The 18,709-nt window shown below is 49.1% G+C and overlaps 1 protein-coding gene across 2 annotated transcripts in view; it reads left to right on the top strand.

The window, feature by feature from the left end:
* Positions 1-18,709, top strand: part of LOC139385663 (rho GTPase-activating protein 42) — a 225,947-nt gene that overhangs the window by 172,795 nt on the left and 34,443 nt on the right. For both annotated transcript variants that reach the window (XM_071130909.1, XM_071130910.1), the window contains 6 exons: positions 4,591-4,675; positions 5,052-5,110; positions 10,616-10,721; positions 10,998-11,157; positions 11,504-11,654; positions 14,594-15,199. In XM_071130909.1, the coding sequence (XP_070987010.1) occupies positions 4,591-4,675; positions 5,052-5,110; positions 10,616-10,721; positions 10,998-11,157; positions 11,504-11,654; positions 14,594-15,199 (1,167 nt within the window). The remainder of the gene's footprint in view (positions 1-4,590; positions 4,676-5,051; positions 5,111-10,615; positions 10,722-10,997; positions 11,158-11,503; positions 11,655-14,593; positions 15,200-18,709) is intronic.

Raw genomic sequence — 18,709 nt, 5'->3', positions numbered from 1 at the left:
TCCATATTTGTTCCTTCTGTAACCTTAGGGGCATCGGTTGGTCTGTATGGCTCCGTTTAGATTATGCTCTGCTGTCTATCATCCACCTCAGATGGACCTCTAGTTTTCACTGAAGTCAAAGTGAGAGAGTCAGCTGTGTCAAACAATGTATTGTTGTGTAGTTAATATATATATATAAAACTGAAAAAGGATAACTTGTAAGGCCAAACAAACCATTCATAACCCATAGACGGGCCCCGCTACATACAACCAGTGTTGGCCCCGCTACATACAACCAGTGTTGACCCCGCTACATACAACCAGTGTTGGCCCCGCTACATACAACCAGTGTTGGCCCCGCTACATACAACCAGTGTTGGCCCCGCTACATACAACCAGTGTTGGCCCCGCTACATACAACCAGTGTTGGCCCCGTCACATACAACCAGTGTTAGCCCCACTACATACAACCAGTGTTGGCCCCGCTACATACAACCAGTGTTGGCCCCGCCACATACAACCAGTGTTAGCCCCGCCACATACAACCAGTGTTGGCCCTGCTACATACAACCAGTGTTAGCCCCGCTACATACAACCAGTGTTGGCCCCGCTACATACAACCAGTGTTGGCCCCGCTACATACAACCAGTGTTGGCCCCGTCACATACAACCAGTGTTAGCCCCGCTACATACAACCAGTGTTGGCCCCGCTACATACAACCAGTGTTGGCCCCGCTACATACAACCAGTGTTGGCCCCGCCACATACAACCAGTGTTAGCCCCGCTACATACAACCAGTGTTAGCCCCGCTACATACAACCAGTGTTAGCCCCGCTACATACAACCAGTGTTGGCCCTGCTACATACAACGAGTGTTGGCCCCGCTACATACAACCAGTGTTGGCCCCGTCACATACAACCAGTGTTAGCCCCGCTACATACAACCAGTGTTGGCCCCGCTACATACAACCAGTGTTGGCCCCGCCACATACAACCAGTGTTGGCCCCGCTACATACAACCAGTGTTGGCCCCGCTACATACAACCAGTGTTGACCCCGCTACATACAACCAGTGTTGGCCCCGCTACATACAACCAGTGTTGGCCCCGCTACATACAACCAGTGTTGACCCCGCTACATACAACCAGTGTTGGCCCCGCTACATACAACCAGTGTTAGCCCCGCTACATACAACCAGTGTTAGCCCCGCCACATACAACCAGTGTTGGCCCCGCTACATACAACCAGTGTTGGCCCCACTACATACTACCAGTGTTGGCCCCGCTACATACAACCAGTGTTGGCCCCGCCACATACAACCAGTGTTAGCCCCGCTACATACAACCAGTGTTAGCCCGCCACATACAACCAGTGTTGGCCCCGCTACATACAACCAGTGTTGGCCCCGCTACATACAACCAGTGTTGGCCCCGCCACATACAACCAGTGTTGGCCCCGCTACATACAACCAGTGTTAGCCCCGCTACATACAACCAGTGTTGGCCCCGTCACATACAACCAGTGTTAGCCCCGCTACATACAACCAGTGTTGGCCCCGCTACATACAACCAGTGTTGGCCCCGCCACATACAACCAGTGTTGGCCCCGCTACATACAACCAGTGTTGGCCCCGCTACATACAACCAGTGTTGACCCCGCTACATACAACCAGTGTTGTCCCCGCTACATACAACCAGTGTTGGCCCCGCTACATACAACCAGTGTTGGCCCCGCTACATACAACCAGTGTTGGCCCCGCTACATACAACCAGTGTTGGCCCCGTCACATACAACCAGTGTTAGCCCCACTACATACAACCAGTGTTGGCCCCGCTACATACAACCAGTGTTGGCCCCGCTACATACAACCAGTGTTGGCCCCGCCACATACAACCAGTGTTAGCCCCGCCACATACAACCAGTGTTGGCCCTGCTACATACAACCAGTGTTAGCCCCGCTACATACAACCAGTGTTGGCCCGCTACATACAACCAGTGTTGGCCCCGCTACATACAACCAGTGTTGGCCCCGTCACATACAACCAGTGTTAGCCCCGCTACATACAACCAGTGTTGGCCCCGCTACATACAACCAGTGTTGGCCCCGCTACATACAACCAGTGTTAGCCCCGCTACATACAACCAGTGTTGGCCCCGCCACATACAACCAGTGTTGGCCCCGCCACATACAACCAGTGTTGGCCCCGCCACATACAACCAGTGTTAGCCCCGCCACATACAACCAGTCTTAGCCCCGCTACATACAACCAGTGTTGGCCCCTCTACATACAACCAGTGTTGGCCCCGCTACATACAACCAGTGTTGGCCCCGCCACATACAACCAGTGTTAGCCCCGCTACATACAACCAGTGTTGGCCCCGTCACATACAACCAGTGTTGGCCCCGCCACATACAACCAGTGTTAGCCCCGCTACATACAACCAGTGTTGGCCCCGCTACATACAACCAGTGTTGGCCCCGCCACTTACAACCAGTGTTGGCCCCGCCACATACGACATGTGGCTGAGACGCTAGTAATAGGATTCCACCTTCCTCCTATTTTGTCCTTTTGCGTGTTTGATGTGTCAGCAGAGGTCGTAGCGGTGTCTCTCTCTCTCTCTCTCCTTCTTTCTCTCTCCATATTTGTTCCTTCTGTAACCTTAGGGGCATCGGTTGGTCTGTATGGCTCCGTTTAGATTATGCTCTGCTGTCTATCATCCACCTCAGATGGACCTCTGGTTTTCACTGAAGTCAAAGTGAGAGAGTCAGCTGTGTCAAACAATGTATTGTTGTGTAGTTAATATATATATATATAAAACTGAAAAAGGATAACTTGTAAGGCCAAACAAACCATTCATAACCCATAGACCTACGTAGACCCATAGACCTACGTAGATGCCTTACAAACCCTTCATAACCCATAGACCTACGTAGACCCATAGACCTACGTAGATGCTTTACAAACCATTCATAACCCATAGACCTACGTAGACCCATAGACCTACGTAGACCCATAGACCTACGTAGATGCCTTACAAACCATTCATAACCCATAGACCTACGTAGACCCATAGACCTACGTAGATGCCTTACAAACCCTTCATAACCCATAGACCTACGTAGATGCCTTACAAACCCTTCATAACCCATAGACCTACGTAGACCCATAGACCTACGTAGATGCTTTACAAACCATTCATAACCCATAGACCTACATAGATGCAGTATTAAACATTCATAACCCATATACCCACGTAGATGCTTTACAAACCCCTCATAACCCATAGACCTACGTAGATGCCTTACAAAGCCTTCATAACCCATAGACCTACGTAGATACTTTACAAAGCCTTCATATCCCATAGACCTACATAGATGCAGTATTAAACATTCATAACCCATAGACCTACATAGATGCTTTACAAACCCTTCATATCCCATAGACCTACGTAGATGCTTTACAAACCCTTCATAACCCATAGACCTACATAGATGCTTTACAAAGCCTTCATAACCCATAGACCTACGTAGATGCTTTACAAACCCTTCATATCCCATAGACCTACATAGATGCTTTACAAACCCTTCATAACCCATAGACCTACGTAGACCCATAGACCTACGTAGATGCTTTACAAACCATTCATAACCCATAGACCTACGTAGACCCATAGACCTACGTAGACCCATAGACCTACGTAGATGCCTTACAAACCATTCATAACCCATAGACCTACGTAGACCCATAGACCTACGTAGATGCCTTACAAACCCTTCATAACCCATAGACCTACGTAGACCCATAGACCTACGTAGATGCTTTACAAACCATTCATAGCCCATAGACCTACATAGATGCAGTATTAAACATTCATAACCCATATACCCACGTAGATGCTTCACAAACCCCTCATAACCCATAGACCTACATAGATGCTTTACAAACCATTCATAACCCATAGACCTACGTAGATGCTTTACAAAGCCTTCATATCCCATAGACCTACATAGATGCAGTATTAAAGATTCATAACCCATAGACCTACGTAGATGCTTTACAAACCCTTCATAACCCATAGACCTACGTAGACCCATAGACCTACGTAGATGCTTTACAAACCATTCATAACCCATAGACCTACATAGATGCAGTATTAAACATTCATAACCCATAGACCTACGTAGATGCCTTACAAAGCCTTCATATCCCATAGACCTACATAGATGCTTTACAAAGCCTTCATATCCCATAGACCTACGTAGATGCTTTACAAAGCCTTCATAACCCATAGACCTACGTAGATGCTTTACAAACCCTTCATAACCCATAGACCTACGTAGATGCTTTACAAACCCTTCATAACCCATAGACCTACGTAGATGCTTTACAAACCCTTCATAACCCATAGACCTACGTAGACCCATAGACCTACGTAGATGCTTTACAAACCCCTCATAACCCATAGACCTACGTAGATGCCTTACAAAGGCTTCATCAGTAAAGTCACACTGTATATTTTAAGTCCACTACTGAGCTGTGTTCTGGAACAGGTCAGTCAGGTACAGTGTAATTGTGTAAATGGTTGTGTTGTTGTTTCGTATCCCGTAGCAACCAAGGCTCCAGTTGATATGAACCTGGACCCAGACACCTGGGACAACAAGACCATCACCAGCGGCCTGAAGAATTACCTCAGGTACACACACACATACACGCACACACACACACACAGAGATATGCATGGACCTAGTGAATTAGCTGAGGTCATGTTGCCCTACCAGTTGCTCCCTGCTCCTCCCTGGCTAGGAATCATCATGACATTGCTTAATGCCTTCCTGAAACCCTCCCATCCTTGGTCAACCAGTGTGTGTGTGTGTGTGCGTGCGTGGTGCGTACGTGTGTGTGTGTGTGCACGCACTTGCATACTCCCTATCAAAGATTGTAAAAGCATGTTTTTGGTGTAAGCGTTATCTGGAGGGAGTTTTCACCATTGTTAACGCTGGGAAAAGAGTGAATAGTTGAGACATACGCTGTCTCCCTCCTTCTCTTCATGTTCCCTTTTCATCCACCAGGTGTCTCTCTGAGCCTCTGCTGACCTTTAAGCTCCACAAAGACTTCATCATGGCCGTCAGTAAGTAATACAATGGGGAGAGATTATCAGCACACAGCTGACCTGCAAAACCACTAACCAAACCCTGACCCTAACCCTAACCCTTACCGTGACCCTGACCCTAACCCTAACCCTTACCTAAACCCTAACCCTTACCTTAACCCTGACCCTAACCCTTACCGTGACCCTGACCCTAACCCTTACCTTAACCCAGACCCTAACCCTTACCGTGACCCTGACCCTAACCCTGACCCTAACCCTTACCTAAACCATGACCCTAACCCTTACCTTGACCCTGACCCTAACCCTGACCCTAACCCTTACCTTAACCCAGACCCTAACCCTTACCTAAACCCTGACCCTAACCCTTACCTAAACCCTGACCCTAACCCTTACCTAAACCCTGACCCTAACCCTTACCTTAACCCTGACCCTAACCCTAACCATAACCCTGACCCTTACCGTAACCCTGACCCTTACCTTAACCCTTACCTTAACCCTGACCCTTACCTTAACCCTTACCTTAACCCTGACCCTAACCCTTACCTTAACCCTTACCTTAACCCTGACCCTTACCTTAACCCTTACCTTAACCCTGACCCTAACCCTTACCTTAACCCTGATGCTAACCCTTACCTTAACCCTGACCCTAACCCTTACCTTAACCCTGACCCTAACCCTTACCTTAACCCTGCCCCTTACCTTAACCCTGACCCTAACCCTTACCTTAACCCTGACCCTAACCCTTACCTTAACCCTAACCCTAACCTTAACCCAGACCGTAACTCTTACCTTAACCCTGACCCTAACCCTTACCTTAACCCTGACCCTAACCCCTACCTAAACTCTGACCCTAACCCTTACCTAAACCCTGACCCTAACCCTTACCTTAACCCTGACCCTAACTCTTACCTTAACCCTGACCCTAACCCTTACCTTAACCCTGTCCCTAACTCTTACCTAAACCCTGACCCTAACCCTTGCCTTAACCCTGACCCTGACCCTTACCTTAACCCTGACCCTAACCCTTCCTTAACCCTGACCCTAACCCTTACCTTAACCTTAACCCTGTCCCTAACCCTTACCTAAACCTTGACCCTAACCCTAACCCTTACCTTAGCCATAACCCTAACCCTTTCCTTAGCCCTAACCCTTACCTTAGCCCTAACCCTTACCTTAGCCCTAACCCTAACCCTGACCTTAGCCCTAACCCTTACCTTAGCCATAACCCTAACCCTTTCCTTAGCCCTAACCCTTACCTTAGTCCTAACCCTTTCCTTAGCCCTAACCCTTACCTTAGCCCTAACCCTTACCTTAGCCCTAACCCTTACCTTAGCCCTAACTCTTACCTTAGCCCTAACCCTTTCCTTAGCCATAACCCTTACCTTAGCCCTAACCCTTACCTTAGCCCTAACCCTTACCTTAGCCCTAACCCTTTCCTTAGCCCTAACCCTTTCCTTAGCCCTAACCCTTACCTTAGCCCTAACCCTTACCTTAGCCATAACCCTAACCCTTTCCTTAGTCCTAACCCTTTCCTTAGCCCTAACCCTTACCTTAGCCCTAACTCTTACCTTAGCCCTAGCCCTTTCCTTAGCCATAACCCTTACCTTAGCCCTAACCCTTACCTTAGCCCTAACCCTTACCTTAGCCCTAACCCTTACCTTAGCCCTAACCCTTTCCTTAGCCCTAACCCTTTCCTTAGCCCTAACCCTTACCTTAGCCAAAACCCTTCCCTAGCCCTTACCTTAGCCCTAACACTTACCTTAGCCCTAACCCTTACCTTAGCCCTATCCCTTACCTTAGCCCTAACCCTTACCTTAGCCCTAACCCTTTCCTTAGCCCTAACCCTTTCCTTAGCCCTAACCCTTACCTTAGCCCTAACCCTTCCCTAGCCCTTACCTTAGCCCTAACACTTACCTTAGCCCTAACCCTTACCTTAGCCCTAACCCTTACCTTAGCCCTAACCTTTACCTTACCTTAGCCCTAACCCTGACCTTAGCCCCTAACCCTTACCTTAGCCCCTAACCCTTACCTTAGCCCTAACCCTTACCTTAGCCCTAACTCTTACCTTAGCCCTTACCTTAGCCCTAAACCTTACCTTAGCCCCTAACCCTTACCTTAGCCCTAACCCTAACCCTTACTTTAGCCCTAACCCTTACCTTAGCCCTAACCCTTACCTTAGCCCTAACCCTTACCTTAGCCCTTACCTTAGCCCTAACCCTTACCTTAGCCCCTAACCCTTACCTTAGCCCTAACCCTTACCTTAGCCCTAACCCTTACCTTAGCCCTAACCCTTACCTTAGCCCCTAACCCTTACCTTAGCCCTAACCCTAACCCATATCTTAGCCCCTAACCTGATGTTTGGAATGGTGGCTGCAAAAAAAATGATCCTCATAGAATGGGAGTCACCCCCCCTCGCTTCAGTAGATGGATAACGGAAATGATTAACACCATTCACTTGGAAAATATTAGTTTTTTCAGACCAACTCCTCCAGCAGATGTCTCTATTAATGCTGACTAGGAACACTGACTGGGAACACTGAGTAGGAACACTGACTGGGAACGCTGACTAGGAACACTAACTGGGAACACTGACTAGGAACACTAACTGGGAACGCTGAGTAGGAACACTGACTGGGAACACTGACTAGGAACACTGACTGGGAACACTGACTGGGAACACTGACTGGGAACACTGACTAGGAACACTGACTGGGAACACTGACTAGGAAAGCTGACTAGGAACACTGACTGGGAACACTGACTGGGAACGCTGACTAGGAACACTGACTGGGAACGCTGACTGGGAACGCTGAGTAGGAACACTAACTAGGAACACTGACTGGGAACACTGACTGGGAACACTGACTGGGAACACTGACTGGGAACACTGACTAGGAACACTGACTGGGAACACTGACTAGAAACACTGACTGGGAACACTGACTGGGAACACTGACTAGGAACACTGACTAGGAACACTGACTGGGAACACTGACTGGGAACACTGACTGGGAACGCTGAGTAGGAACACTGACTGGGAACGCTGACTAGGAACACTGACTGGGAACACTGACTAGGAACACTGACTGGGAACACTGACTGGGAACACTGACTGGGAACGCTGACTAGGAACACTAACTAGGAACACTGACTGGGAACACTGACTGGGAACACTGACTGGGAACGCTGACTAGGAACACTGACTGGGAACGCTGACTGGGAACGCTGAGTAGGAACACTAACTAGGAACGCTGACTAGGAATACTGACTGGGAACACTGACTAAGAACGCTGACTGGGAACACTGACTGGGAACACTGACTGGGAACACTGACTGGGAACACTGACTAGGAACACTGACTGGGAACACTGACTAGGAACGCTGACTGGGAACACTGACTGGGAACACTGACTAGGAACACTGACTAGGAACACTGACTGGGAACACTGACTGGGAACACTGACTGGGAACGCTGAGTAGGAACACTGACTGGGAACGCTGACTAGGAACACTGACTGGGAACACTGACTGGGAACACTGACTGGGAACGCTGACTAGGAACACTAACTAGGAACACTGACTGGGAACACTGACTGGGAACACTGACTGGGAACGCTGACTAGGAACACTGACTGGGAACGCTGACTGGGAACGCTGAGTAGGAACACTAACTAGGAACGCTGACTAGGAATACTGACTGGGAACACTGACTAAGAACGCTGACTAGGAACGCTGACTAGGAACGCTGAGTAGGAACACTGACTGGGAACACTGACTAGGAACACTGACTGGGAACACTGACTGGGAACACTGACTGGGAACGCTGAGTAGGAACACTGACTGGGAACACTGACTAGGAACACTGACTGGGAACACTGACTGGGAACACTGACTAGGAACACTGACTGGGAACACTGACTAGGAAAGCTGACTAGGAACACTGACTGGGAACACTGACTGGGAACGCTGACTAGGAACACTGACTGGGAACGCTGACTGGGAACGCTGAGTAGGAACACTGACTGGAAACGCTGATAAGGAACACTGACTGGGAACACTGACTAGGAACACTGACTGGGAACACTGACTGGGAACACTGACTGGGAACGCTGACTAGGAACACTAACTAGGAACACTGACTGGGAACACTGACTGGGAACGCTGACTAGGAACACTGACTGGGGACGCTGACTGGGAACGCTGAGTAGGAACACTAACTAGGAACGCTGACTAGGAATACTGACTGGGAACACTGACTAAGAACGCTGACTAGGAACGCTGACTGGGAACACTGACTGGGAACACTGACTGGGAACACTGACTAGGAACACTGACTAGGAACACTGACTGGGAACACTGACTGGGAACACTGACTGGGAACGCTGAGTAGGAACACTGACTGGGAACGCTGACTAGGAACACTGACTGGGAACACTGACTAGGAACACTGACTGGGAACACTGACTGGGAACACTGACTGGGAACGCTGACTAGGAACACTAACTAGGAACACTGACTAGCAACGCTGACTAGGAACACTGACTAGGAAAGCTGACTATGAACGCTGACTGGGAACGCTGACTAGGAACGCTGACTAGGAACGTTGACCAGGAACGCTGACTAGCAACGCTGACTAGGAACGCTGACTTGGAACACTGACTAGGAACGCTGACTAGGAACACTAACTAGGAACGCTGACTAGGAACACTACCTGGGAATGCTGACCATGAACGCTGACTAGGAACGCTGACCAGAACCGCTATCTAGGAACGCTGACTAGTACCGCTGACCAGGACCGCTGACCAAGATCGCTGACCAGGAACGCTGACTAGGAACGCTGACCAGGACCGCTATCTAGGAATGCTGACTAGGAAGGCTGACCAGGACCGCTATCTAGGAACGCTGACTAGGACCGCTGACCAGGACCGCTGACCAGGACCGCTGACCAGGAACGCTGACCAGGAACGCTGACTAGGAACGCTGACCAGGACCGCTATCTAGGAACGCTGACTAGGACCGCTGACCAGGACCGCTGACCAGGACCGCTGACCAGGAACGCTGACCAGGAACGCTGACTAGGAACACTGACTGTTGTGTAACTGTCGCTCTCTTCTTGTCCCACGACTCACTTCATTTGTCTGTCAGCTGTGCTTTTGTGTATTTTTCTGTGTGTTTTTGTTTTGTTCTAAATTGCAACATACAACAAAAAAAAACGTTTCAATCAATTTAGAAATAGTCTACAATTGAATTTAAGAGTTTAAGATATTTTGACGATAGATTGTTTTGCATGTTACATGGAAAAACATGAGCATGTAATCAAAAACAAGCAGCCATGAAGCTGTCAGTGAGTTTATCATGACTCTGTCCCCAATCTCCCCCTCCTCCCCAATCTCCCCCATCTCCCCCATCTCCTCCCTCCTCCCCAATCTCCCCCCTCCTCCCCAATCTCCCCCCTCCTCCCCCATCTCCACCCTCTCCCCCTCCTCCCCCGTCCTCCCCCCTCTCCCCCTCCCCCCTCCCCAGAGTGTGAAGACCAGAACTACAGGGTTAGGGCTGTCCATGCCTTGGTCCACAAGCTGCCTGAAAGGAACAAGGAGATGATGGAGCTACTGATCAAACACCTCGTCACGTAGGTCTCTCCTAACTGACCAGTCTAAAATCACATCGTAAATCTATTGTTGTGTAGGAAGATGTCACACTTCATCCATCAGTCTCACAATCTGAAGGTCCTGCTACCTTTAAGATGAATGCACTCTAACTAAGTCTCTCTGGATAAGAGAATCTGCTAAGTGACTCAAATGAAAACATTGTGTTCTATGTTTGTTCACGCGGGGGCATCAATAATGTAGTGTGATATTGAAACCTTATACCATCCTGTCTGATCTGTCTGTCTCCTGCCCCACAGAGTGTCCACCCACAGCCAGTTCAACCTGATGACGGTGTCCAACCTGGGCGTGATCTTCGGGCCCACGTTGATGAGGTCACAGGAGGAGACGGTGGCCGCCATGATGAACATTAAATTCCAGAACATCGTGGTGGAGATTCTCATCGAGAACTTTGACAAGGCAAGAGAGTTTTTGGTTTATTTGAAATCAGACTGAAATATTGAGCCTGTAAAAATATTTAGTTTGCTGGTAGCGCTCCTGGTCCTGGGTATACGTATGTGTCATGTCTCTGGCCTATAGTAGGAGTTTTTAGGTATTTAGGTATGTGTCATGTCTTGGGCCTATAGTAGGGATTTTTTTAGGTATTTAGGTATGTGTCATGTCTTGGGCCTATAGTAGCAGTTTTTAGGTATTTAGGTATATGTCTGACCATGTGACCTAAGCAGGAAACTCCCCAGACCCTAGCTAGTTATATACCACTGTCATGCTCAGTTAATAAAACTATTTTTCTCTCTCCCCTCTCCAGATCTTCCACCAGCCTCCAGACCCCAACGTACCTCTGCCCCAGCCCCAATCCCGACCAAGCTCACGCAGGAGCAGGGCCATCTGCCTGTCCACAGGCCCTAGGAAGCCTCGCAGCATCTACACCCCAACACTGTGCCTTGCAGACGCTGACAGTGAGTCCTACACCTATCCCTAGCACTGCAGGCAATTGTTGCATATCGAATGATACAGTAGGCCTGTAAACCTATAGCATTCAGATCTGCATCAGATCTGCACCTTCTAATCAGAGATTTAGACCTGGGACACAAGGTGAGTGGAATTCATGATGTGGTAGAACAAAACGCTAGCAGCGGTGCGGATCACATAGGGTCATATTTGAATACCCCTGGAATAGGGGGTCATGTCACTCTGCTAGCTAATCTGGCCTGCTGCAGCATTCGTTACATATTCCCCTGGAATAGGGGGTCATGTCACTCTGCTAGCTAATCTGGCCTGCTGCAGCATTCATTACATATTCCCCTGGAATAGGGGGTCATGTCACTCTGCTAGCTAATCTGGCCTGCTGCAGCATTCATTACATATTCCCCTGGAATAGGGTGTCATGTCACTCTGCTAGCTAATCTGGCCTGCTGCAGCATTCGTTACATATTCCCCTGGAATAGGGTGTCATGTCACTCTGCTAGCTAATCTGGCCTGCTGCAGCATTCATTACATATTCCCCTGGAATAGGGGGTCATGTCACTCTGCTAGCTAATCTGGCCTGCTGCAGCATTCGTTACATATTCCCCTGGAATAGGGTGTCATGTCACTCTGCTAGCTAATCTGGCCTGCTGCAGCATTCATTACATATTCCCCTGGAATAGGGGGTCATGCCACTCTGCTAGCTAATCTGGCCTGCTGCAGCATTCGTTACATATTCCCCTGGAATAGGGGGTCATGTCACTCTGCTAGCTAATCTGGCCTGCTGCAGCATTCGTTACATATTCCCCTGGAATAGGGGGTCATGCCACTCTGCTAGCTAATCTGGCCTGCTGCAGCATTCATTACATATTCTCCTGGAATAGGGGGTCATGTCACTCTGCTAGCTAATCTGGCCTGCTGCAGCATTCGTTACATATTCCCCTGGAATAGGGGGTCATGTCACTCTGCTAGCTAATCTGGCCTGCTGCAGCATTCATTACATATTCCCCTGGAATAGGGGGTCATGCCACTCTGCTAGCTAATCTGGCCTGCTGCAGCATTCATTACATATTCTCCTGGAATAGGGGGTCATGTCACTCTGCTAGCTAATCTGGCCTGCTGCAGCATTCGTTACATATTCCCCTGGAATAGGGGGTCATGTCACTCTGCTAGCTAATCTGGCCTGCTGCAGCATTCATTACATATTCTCCTGGAATAGGGGGTCATGTCACTCTGCTAGCTAATCTGGCCTGCTGCAGCATTCATTACATATTCCCCTGGAATAGGGTGTCATGTCACTCTGCTAGCTAATCTGGCCTGCTGCAGCATTCGTTACATATTCCCCTGGAATAGGGGGTCATGTCACTCTGCTAGCTAATCTGGCCTGCTGCAGCATTCGTTACATATTCCCCTGGAATAGGGTGTCATGTCACTCTGCTAGCTAATCTGGCCTGCTGCAGCATTCGTTACATATTCCCCTGGAATAGGGGGTCATGTCACTCTGCTAGCTAATCTGGCCTGCTGCAGCATTCATTACATATTCCCCTGGAATAGGGGGTCATGTCACTCTGCTAGCTAATCTGGCCTGCTGCAGCATTCATTACATATTCCCCTGGAATAGGGTGTCATGTCACTCTGCTAGCTAATCTGGCCTGCTGCAGCATTCGTTACATATTCCCCTGGAATAGGGGGTCATGCCACTCTGCTAGCTAATCTGGCCTGCTGCAGCATTCATTACATATTCCCCTGGAATAGGGTGTCATGTCACTCTGCTAGCTAATCTGGCCTGCTGCAGCATTCATGACATATTCCCCTGGAATAGGGGGTCATGCCACTCTGCTAGCTAATCTGGCCTGCTGCAGCATTCATTACATATTCCCCTGGAATAGGGGGTCATATCACTCTGCTAGCTAATCTGGCCTGCTGCAGCATTCGTTACATATTCCCCTGGAATAGGGGGTCATGCCACTCTGCTAGCTAATCTGGCCTGCTGCAGCATTCATTACATATTCCCCTGGAATAGGGGGTCATATCACTCTGCTAGCTAATCTGGCCTGCTGCAGCATTCATGACATATTCCCATTGAGCTGTTAATTAATATACATCTACCAGGGCACCATCAGAGAATACAAAACATCCCAGGATGTAGCCAGTAACTCTATTATCTTAGCTTCTGTAGTGGTGGTGCTACTACATTTAGCCACAGTAGTAATAATACTGTCTGCATCCCAAATGGCCCATAGGTCCCTGGTCAAAAGTAGTGCACTATATAGGGAACAGTGTGCCATAGGTCCCTGGTCAAAAGTAGTGCACTATATAGGGAACAGGGTGCCATAGGTCCCTGGTCAAAAGTAGTGCACTATATAGGGAACAGGGTGCCATAGGTCCCTGGTCAAAAGTAGTGCACTATATAGGGAACAGTGTGCCATAGGTTCCTGGTCAAAAGTAGTGCACTATATAGGGAACAGGGTGCCATAGGTCCCTGGTCAAAAGTAGTGCACTATATAGGGAACAGGGTGCCGCTGTGTGCTCCTGGTCCTTGTAACAGGTGACCCGTTCAGCAGGTTTTAATGACTCTGTCTGTTCCTGGTACTTGTAACAGGTGACCCGTTCATCAGGTTTTAATGACGCTGTGTGTTCCTGGTCCTTGTAACATGTGACACATTCAGCAGGTTTTAGTGAATCTGTGTGTTCCTGGTCCTTGTAACAGGTGACCCGTTCAGCAGGTTTTAATGACTCCGTCTGTTCCTGGTACTTGTAACAGGTGACCCGTTCATCAGGTTTTAATGATGCTGTGTGTTCCTGGTCCTTGTAACAGGTGACCCGTTCATCAGGTTTTAATGATGCTGTGTGTTCCTGGTCCTTGTAACAGGTGACCCGTTCAGCAGGTTTTAATGATGCTGTGTGTTCCTGCTCTCTGGTCCTTGTACAGGTGACACGTTCAGCAGCAGTCCAGGCAGCACCCCCTTGGGAAGCATGGAGTCCCTCTCCTCCCACTCCTCTGAGCAGAACAGCTCCTCCAAGACCACTGGCACTTCCTCCCACCACCAGCCCAAAGACAAGGCTTCCCATCCCCCTGGCCTGTGGCTGGGGATGGGGCAGGGGACGAGCCAGTGGCTGGGGATGGGTCAGGGTACCAGCCTGAAGCAGGGGATGGGTCAGGGGACCAGCCTGGGGCAGGAGATGGGTCAGGGGACCAGTATGGGGCAGGAGATGGGTCAGGGCCCAACACTGGGTCTCCGTCGCTCCCCCTCACAGCTCTCTTCCAACGGGCCAGGGAAGGGAAGCGTCCCATCCTGCCTCAGCAGCCCAGAGTCTAGCTCCAGGGAAGACGTGGAGACAGGGAGGACAGACGGGGAGTCGGAGGGAGATGCTCTGAGTCTGTCCTCAACCAGCACCACAGCTACACCCAGGGGGTCCATCGGCCCGAAGAAAGCCCCCCACTCCCAGACGGATCTCCGGCCGGTGCCCGTGACCCAACTGACCCAGCTGAACCGCTCAGCCGCTCCCTCTCTGAGGTCACTGTATATATCTGAAGGTAAGAGTCCAACATATCTCTGCAAATCAAATCTCTGTGGGGCCATACTTGCGAAACATTAGAAAAGTTTACGTTTTAGTTTAAGTTTAAGTATCAGCAAATTAAAATCGTTGGCCAAGTTGCACATGATCAAAGACTACATGTTAGCTGTTCTGATTAAATACTGTAACCTGACTCCTTTTAACCTGACTACCTGAAACCTGACTCCTTGTAACCTGGCTCCTTGTAACCTGACTCCTTGTAACCTGACTCCTTTTAACCTGACTCCCTGAAACCTGACTCCTTGTAACCTGGCTCCCTGAAACCTGACTCCTTGTAACCTGACTCCTTGTAATCTGGCTCCCTGAAACCTGGCTCCTTGTAACCTGGCTCCTTGTAACCTGGCTCCTTGTAACCTGACTCCTTTTAACCTGACTCCTTGTAACCTGACTCCTTGTAACCTGGCTCATTGTAACCTGACTCCTTGTAACCTGACTTCTTGTAACCTGGCTCCTTGTAACCTGACTCCTTTTAACCTGACTCCTTGTAACCTGACTCCTTGTAACCTGGCTCATTGTAACCTGACTCCTTGTAACCTGACTTCTTGTAACCTGACTCCTTGTAACCTGGCTCATTGTAACCTGACTCCTTGTAACCTGACTTCTTGTAACCTGGCTCCTTGTAACCTGACTCCTTTTAACCTGACTCCTTGTAACCTGACTCCTTGTAACCTGGCTCATTGTAACCTGACTCCTTGTAACCTGACTTCTTGTAACCTGACTCCTTGTAACCTGACTCCTTGTAACCTGACTCCTTGTAACCTGACTCCTTGTAACCTGACTCCTTGTAACCTGACTCCTTGTAACCTGACTCCTTGTAACCTGGCTCATTGTAACCTGACTCCTTGTAACCTGACTCCTTGTAACCTGACTTCTTGTAACCTGACTCCTTGTAACCTGACTCCTTGTAATCTGGCTCCCTGAAACCTGGCTCCTTGTAACCTGGCTCCTTGTAACCTGGCTCCTTGTAACCTGACTCCTTTTAACCTGACTCCTTGTAACCTGACTCCTTGTAACCTGGCTCATTGTAACCTGACTCCTTGTAACCTGACTTCTTGTAACCTGGCTCCTTGTAACCTGACTCCTTTTAACCTGACTCCTTGTAACCTGACTCCTTGTAACCTGGCTCAGTGTAACCTGACTCCTTGTAACCTGACTTCTTGTAACCTGACTCCTTGTAACCTGACTCCTTGTAACCTGACTCCTTGTAACCTGACTTCTTGTAACCTGACTTCTTGTAACCTGACTTCTTGTAACCTGACTCCTTGTAACCTGACTCCTTGTAACCTGACATCTTGTAACCTGACTCCTCCATACTAACCGTGATTATATCTGGTTAAATCTGTATCAGGCATTTAAAATCGGAAACGTAGTTGGACGTGATCCAACACTTGTTCATGGAACTGTCCTTAAAACAAAGCCACGATCTGCTATTCCAAGTTACTAAAACGTGCAAGAAATGTTAATCCAATGAGTCCCACCGTTGCTCTGGTGTTATTTAAGACTTTTTTAACATTGTGTGTTTGAGCTACAGAATTTTGGGTTGTTTCATTGGATTTGTCTATTTCTTCTGCATCCGTTTAATGGGGGCTAAGCTGGAGCAGTGTTTGTGAGACAAGAACAGATCCTGAAGGGCCTCGGGCTGGGTCTTTTTTCTTTACAAAAGCGGCTGTATAGCCAGAATGGTTTGAGCTACACACTATTAAAAGTGATCTATGAAAAGCTGAGACTCTCACAAACACGCACATGTTTTGCTCTATGACGCACACAAGCTACACAAGAGTCGTTAGAAGAAAAGACGTTCTTCTACTTAGATCGGATTAGGAAATCCCAGGACAAAGTGTTGATAATACTGTAATAAGCTCAAATAGCTGCTTTCACAAGTTCCGAACTCCCCACAGTTGTCACTGACTAGATGGATATTCATTTCCCACTGAGCAAAACATTTTTGTACTTAAAGCATTCATGTAAATTCATTTTTATCATGTTTTTGCTTTGTCAGTCTTTATTTTTGTTGTTGTTGACGTTTGTCAATAAAACTGATGAATGCAACTGTTCATGTCAAATAGTTTTGTGTTCTACTTGTACAACACTTCATTATGAGGTTAAATATAAGGGCTGGATATGGAGATAAATGAAAGTCAGGTCAATTAAAAGCCAAGTTTTGCTAGGGTCTCAGGACTGGATGAATAGCTCAAAGTTAGCCAGCCTGCCATTTGCGGCAAGTTTGAATCCCAGGTGAGATATAGTTTTTTCGTTTTACGTGTAGAATTATATTTATTGTGATAGTGTGTTGGAAAGTCAAGTGTAGCCAAAACCTTGTAAATTACAAATATATTTAAGAAGTCCCTCTTACAGACCGACACATAGGCTACTACTACACAGAGATGTAGAGCCGCTGGTGCCGGAGTGACACTCTGCCACTTCTCACAATGGTGCTCCTTATCAGGTATGAGGGTAAGACCCAGATGCAGACCACGTGGAATAAACAATAGTTTAATATCCCAACAGGGGCAGGCGATAGACAGGCCAAGGCAGGCAGGCGTCAGTAAACCAGAGGTGGGGCAACGGTACCGGACGGCATGCAGGCTCAGGCTCGGGGTAAGGTAGAAACGGGTGACAAAGGGCTGTGAAACATGGGTTTGACACTGGACACATGAAAGGTACGGGGCAACAGAAGATGAACAGCAGAGGGGCTAATAATCTTGGAGATGGGGAACGGGCCAATAAACCGTGGGGAGAGTTTATTGGATTCCACCGGGAGGGGCAGATCCCGGGTGGATAGCCATACCTTCTACCCGAGACGATATCGGGGAGCCGGGTTCCGATGGCGATCCGCTTGTTGTCGATACCTGGAGGTGGTCTTGAGGAGGGCCGACCGGACAAACATCTGGGCAGAAGGTATGCCGACCTCTTCTCTTCCTGCTCAGGGAAGAGCGGGGGCTGATACCCCTGGGAACACTCAAACGGTAATAGGCCCATGGCAGAGCACAGAAGAGCGGGGGCTGATACCCCTGGGAACACTCAAGCGGTAATAGGCCCGTGGCAGAGCAGGGAAGAGCGGAGGCTGATACCCCTGGGAACACTCAAACGGTAATAGGCCCATGGCAGAGCACAGAAGAGCGGGGGCTGATACCCCTGGGAACACTCAAACGATAATAGGCCCGTGGCAGAGCAGGGAAGAGCGGAGGCTGATACCCCTGGGAACACTCAAACGGTAATAGGCCCGTGGCAGAGCAGGGAAGGATGTTGCGGGCGTATTCCACCCACGCCAGTTGCTGACTCCAGGTGGTGGGGTTGGTGGATACCAGACAGTGCAGGGTGGTCTCAAGGTCCTGGTTGGCTCTCTCCGACTAGTCGTTAGACTGGGGTTGGAAACCGGAGGACAGGCTGGACGACGACCCTATGAGGGTGCTGAACGCCGTCCAGAACCGGGACGAGAACTGAGGGCCGCAGTCAGAGACCATGTCCA

Source organism: Oncorhynchus clarkii, chromosome 27 (genome assembly GCF_045791955.1).
Source record: "Oncorhynchus clarkii lewisi isolate Uvic-CL-2024 chromosome 27, UVic_Ocla_1.0, whole genome shotgun sequence".
NCBI classification, from domain to species: domain Eukaryota; kingdom Metazoa; phylum Chordata; class Actinopteri; order Salmoniformes; family Salmonidae; genus Oncorhynchus; species Oncorhynchus clarkii.
Note: the sequence above shows the minus strand (reverse complement) of the source record. Positions and strands in the feature narration are given on the sequence as shown.